The sequence below is a fragment of the Sinocyclocheilus grahami genome, unplaced genomic scaffold, assembly GCF_001515645.1.
Source record: "Sinocyclocheilus grahami isolate Dianchi unplaced genomic scaffold, SAMN03320097.WGS_v1.1 scaffold672.1, whole genome shotgun sequence".
Lineage (NCBI taxonomy): Eukaryota > Metazoa > Chordata > Actinopteri > Cypriniformes > Cyprinidae > Sinocyclocheilus > Sinocyclocheilus grahami.
The window spans coordinates 50974-56725 of NW_015505851.1; the positions used below are offsets into that span (position 1 = coordinate 50974).

Below are 5752 nucleotides of genomic sequence, written 5' to 3' on the forward strand. Positions count from 1 at the left end.
TACTGTAATGTTTTTTTATATTAGTTATGATATATACATAATGTTCAGATGTTCTAGTGCAAATGTCCAGATGTTCCAAAACCATTTTCTTTGTTGTCTTAATGCTTTGGTAATACAAAATGTATTTTTGTCATGCCAATAAAGCTATTTAAAGCTAATTTTTTATTTTTTACAATCACTTTTTTAAAAACAATTATTTTAGCAATTAACACAAACCATTATATTACTATCTTAGCTCGTGTATAAAAAAACAACTCCTCATTAAGTACATAACACAAGCCAACATCACAACACCATTCAATCTTAAAAACATTAATTGCATTCATCAATTTGTCATAATTAAAATCAACATTAATTCTTGATTTAATCATATGTTTGAGTGTAAACACTATGCTTTGGCAATACAGAGAGAGAGAGAGAGAGAGTGAGAGAGAGAGAGAGAGAGAGAGAGAGAGGGAGAGAGGGAGAGAGAGAGAGAGACTGTGTGGCTGTCCAGCGTCACACCAGATTTACACAAGGACAAAAACAGTTGGGTAAACGACAGGGGAAAAAACTACACCCCTCCCTCTCTTACTCCAGAGGAGAGAGAGAGAGAGAGAGAGAGAGTGTGTGTGTGTGTGTGTGTGTGTGTGTGTGACAGAGTAGAGAACGAGTCTGAAGAAGCGAGGAACAGTTCGCCAAGCAGCTCCGCGGATCTGGTGTTTGTTTCTGTTTCTTCCACAAACCTGACGCAGAAGAACGCATCCGTGAGCAGAGAATGAAGACTGCATCTGTGAGCAGGTAACGCTTTGGGCTTTGGGGCACCTTTCTGACTTGTGCGCACCATTGTATCGGATGGAGAGACGTTAAGTGTGCTCTGAGTCTCCTGCTCTTGCCGCTGGCCACGGGTTCGAGTCTGGCTCGATCACAAGCACGAGAACTCCTGCTGGACTGGGCGGCTGCGGATATACAAATACATATTCATAAACACTAATAAACACATATATGTATGCATGTTTCTTATAGGCTATACGTCAAAAATCCTAAAGGAATACTGATGCTATGTATTCTATCGTGATTTCGAATGGATCGTAATTGGCTCAAAGAAGCAAAATAAGGTCACAGCACATTTCTTCATGTGACTTCTTCAACATTATGAAAGTTTGAATCTTGAAATTTCCCAAACGTAGCTAGCCTATGCAGTAAATCTTGATTAGAGGATTTTAATATCATCTTTAAAGCATGATTTATACGTTTTTCGACACATGTTTTTAAATAAGTAATTAAAAGTGGAAGGAAAAAGTCGCACTCGCAGCAGGTTGAGACTGGGTCGTTTTGCATCCAATTTAAGGCCGTTTTCGATTTCATTTTAATGAAGTGGTTCGAATTCTGATCCGAGCATTCCTTTCGGATTATGTGGCGCGTTTAAGCTCTTGTTTGGGGACGCAGGTTTCTCCAGGAGCTGGTGAAAAACGTGGCCAGAGGCGGGGGGTCTTGAGCGCGCTGGGGCTCTGCAGTTCTGGCCCGGTGCTGTCCTCATGGTTTCCGTGGCGCGCCGCTTTAACCCACTTCTGTGATTACGGGTCTGCGGCGGCACTCAAAATGTCATGCATCATTTTACACTGTTCTGAAATACTAATAGTAAACCGCAGATGATGTGGAAACTCACCAGGCAGATGTACATTATTGGTACAAACAAGCCTCACGTTCTCTTGAGACAGCTTGCTTAAGTGTTTGGGGTCCCATAGACCCCTGTGTTGTAGAACAGGGATTTTAACCCATTACGTTCACTATAAAATGACTTAATTAATACAACACATACAGATGTTGCTCTAACTGGTCATGCACTTTCAGAAACTTGACGGCTGTTGTCCAGGAGAGTAGCCTGACATCTGTTTGGGGTCGATTTGGCCCCAATAACGTGAAAATACAACACACTTGATATTTCTAATCCAGGTTTATACTTAAACTGAGCACACATAATTTTGTTCAGTGTTTTACGCTGTTCAAATGTTAATTTGAGTTAGTAATTAATCATTTTGATACTAGTCAATAAAAAGTGAATATTGAGTAAATATTCTGAATATGTAAATGTCATGGTTTCCATAATCAGATTGAGCCAATATTCTGGTTTCTTGAAATCTGAATAAAACAGCTGAAATATGAAGTTGTTCTGTTTATTCATAACTGAACATTCCTTTATATTTGCACATGTCCAAACAATTCTGTTGTAATTCTGTACAAATGTTTTTATTAACCAACATTTTAAAGACTTACACAGAATCATTGAGAAATGATGCCTGTAAACATCATAATTAACTGCTTGTCCAGTGTCGTCATATTAATCTGCTCATACATAACACCATCTATTTAATTCCATGATTAATGCGTTTGCCGTCACTTTAATGGGTTAAACACTGAGACACTTATTTATGAGTTGTCTGTTGCTAAACAGTTTCATATCCAGTATATCAGTATATCCTTGGCAACACAATTCAGGGTTAGCACTGTTTCGCTTTGCTTCATAAACCAAGGTTAAAAGTGATGCTAAGTGTGAAAAGTGGCTCAGAAGAGTCCTTACCCCAAGTTAAAGACACGTTCACACCAAGAAAGATAACTACAAAGTTAACTATAACCATAATTAGTGTCCACGCTAGTGCACTGCATTGCTCTGTTTATTATAAGCACATGCTGCAGTTGTGATGTGGACTTCTCTATTCTCAGAATTAGAACAATAATTAAAACTTTATACTACTTATCCTTAAAGTTATCATCATTGGTGTAAACAGGCCTTAAGCAAAGTTACTATGCAGTGTAAAAAAAATTCCGTAAAATTTACTGTAAAAAAACGGCAGCTGTGGTTGCTGGAATTTTACCATTAAAAAATACGGTAGCAACGTTTTAAGTTTTACGGTTTTAACTTAAATTTACAGTTAATGTAACTATACCAACCTACTGAAGTACTGAAATCTGTTTTGTAGCTTTGTAATACACTGATAACCTCCAAATGCAGGAGGTGATGAGAGTCACATGATGAACCGAAGCTCATCACAAGCAGCTTTTAAACATTAACATATATAGAAGGTGCACAGCGTCATTCACACAAACACTAAACAGCATCACGGTAACACACATGAAACTGAAATAATGCAATAAAAATTCATTTAACAACATTAGGTGTAACACACAACCCAAACGTACAAAACTGATAAGAAAAAACTAAGAAGAAACATCGTTATTTCAACAAAACAACATCAAATTTGAAATGTAACGCAGGGAATTCTGGGAAAGTCAATTTACGGTTATTCACTGTAAATTACACGGTCTTCTTCACTTACAAAAATGGTGTACTACCGTAAAATTAATGTCCAATACATGTAATGTCCAATACAGTTTTTCACCGTATATAGTAGGGGAATTTACCGTTAACCATTTAACAGGTTTTTACTGTAGCATTTTTACAGTCTTTTACCGTTAAATTCACTGTCATTTTTTACAGTGTGTATAATGTGAAATATTGATTTGACCATTCTGGATTAATTGATTGCTAACCCAGAATAAAGAACAAGATAATCCAAGATTACTTTTACCCAAGGAAAATATAGTTTAACCATTTCAGGTGTGTTTTATACCTGGGGCCTCAAACAGAAGTAACCTAGCATTTGGAATTTTGTTTAAAATCAGTTTTCTTAAAATTAGGACAAGACATATCAACAAGACCCAATGTGAAGTATTTTTACTGTGAAAAGCCGCCAACCAGAACCTTAGCATGTGGGTTAAAGGCGTTGCATTATGAATGTGGTTGATATGGGAATGTTTTGAGGATAAGTCATATCCAGAGGAACTGCCAGGGTGGGGAACGGCCTGTCAGGAGGAATTCTGGGAAAGCTATTGGGAAGTATTTGTATTCATCAGCTTGTTAACACATTTTCCTAATCGTCCAGCGATTAATCTAATCAGCCTCTTGTAGACCGTAGACATTATAATTTACAGCGCTCATCGTGTGTTAATATAGCGGCTCATTATCACAGTATAATTTAATATCACAACATGATTAAACTGAAATTGAACTCTTCTTCTTCTAAATGCTCATCTTCATGTGTGTTTCCCCTCTTCCTCACAGATTGTGTGCATTTTGGTGTTGTGTGTTTGCTGTCCTGTCCTTAACAACAGCTGAGGAAGCAGAGAAGCCGGTGAGTGATGATGATGGAGATGATGAAGATTTTACATGTGCATACTCTACTATTAGAGAGAAGTGCTTGACAGAGTGTTGCCATATGTTTGTGGACCGGCTGAATGGGTCTTCTGTGGCTCTGAGAGAAGTGCAGATAAACTGCTGGATCTGACCATTAAATCAGGCCGCATGAGCTGATCTTTCCATTGTTTGGTCATCTGGCCTCTGATGTGGGGTTGTCCTTTGGGAGCATGTGAGATGTGGCTGTGATTGGGCGTTGGTGTGAAAAAATCACACTCACATGTAAGCAAGTGAGCACACACAGGCACGCACGCACACACACACACTCACACACACACACACAGACACAGACACACATACGCACGCACGCACACACGCGCACACACAGACATAGACACAGACACACATACGCACGCACGCATGCACTCACACACACTCACACACACACACAGACACGCACTCACACACACACATACACAGACACGCACGCACGCACTCACACACACACACACACACACAGACACACACACGCAAACACACACTCACACACACACGCACGCAATCACACACACAGACACATACACACACTCACACACACTCACGCACACACACACACGCACGCAATCACACACTCACTCACACACACACAAACACACACACACAGACACACACATACGCACGCACTCACACACACTCACACACAGACACAGACGCACACACGCACTCACTCACACACTCACACACACACATGCACTCACACACATACACCGTAATCACACACTCACTCACACACGCACAAACACACACACACAGACACAGACACACACATACGCACGCATGCACGCACTCACACACACTCACACACAGACACACACACGCACTCACAACACACACACACACACACACACACACACACACAGACACACACAAGCACGCACTCACACACACTCACACACACAGGGTGAGGACCACCAGAGCTACAGGAGGAGCTGCAGTGGCAGACTCTCGCTGAGAGTTTGATGTGCATGTGTAGTTTTACAGCACACTGTTATGCTCTATTTCAACAACAGTTTATTGTAGAAATACTCAAAGACAAATGCCATAGAAAACTAGAAATGAGTTTGTTGTTTTTCCTTGCATTTCAAACAGCGCTGCATGCTAGATGTTATAACAGGCAAGAAATCACACACATGCACAGATTATACTGGCTTCTGCAGCCAATGCAGCTCCAAAAACAATCTGTCCGTCCGTCCGTCCATCCATCTCTAAAAAAATGCTGGGTTAAAAAACAACCCAGTAGTTTTATTTAACTCAACTATTGCTTAAACATTATTATATGGCTGGTTTAAAATGAACCCAAAATAGGTTGTAAATTAAAAATCAGACACGCAATTAGGCATCAGCAATAATCAAAAGGTGAACATTTATTAATAAGCAATTTAAAAGTGTTTATTATTTAATTATTATTTATTCAACTTATTAATAAATGTTAATTTATTGAACATATTAATAAATGTTCATTTCACCTATTTTGGGTTCATTTTAAGCAAGAAATATAATAATTTTTAAGCAATAGTT

At 39.2% G+C, this 5752-nt stretch overlaps 1 protein-coding gene across 1 annotated transcript in view; it reads left to right on the plus strand.

The window, feature by feature from the left end:
- Nucleotides 1-531: 531 nt before the first annotated feature.
- Nucleotides 532-5752, plus strand: part of LOC107559017 (ADAMTS-like protein 4) — a 37437-nt gene continuing 32216 nt past the window's right edge. The window contains exons 1-2 of the mRNA XM_016242734.1: nt 532-780; nt 4103-4172. Of these exons, the coding sequence (XP_016098220.1) occupies nt 758-780; nt 4103-4172 (93 nt within the window). The 5' untranslated portion in view covers nt 532-757. The remainder of the gene's footprint in view (nt 781-4102; nt 4173-5752) is intronic.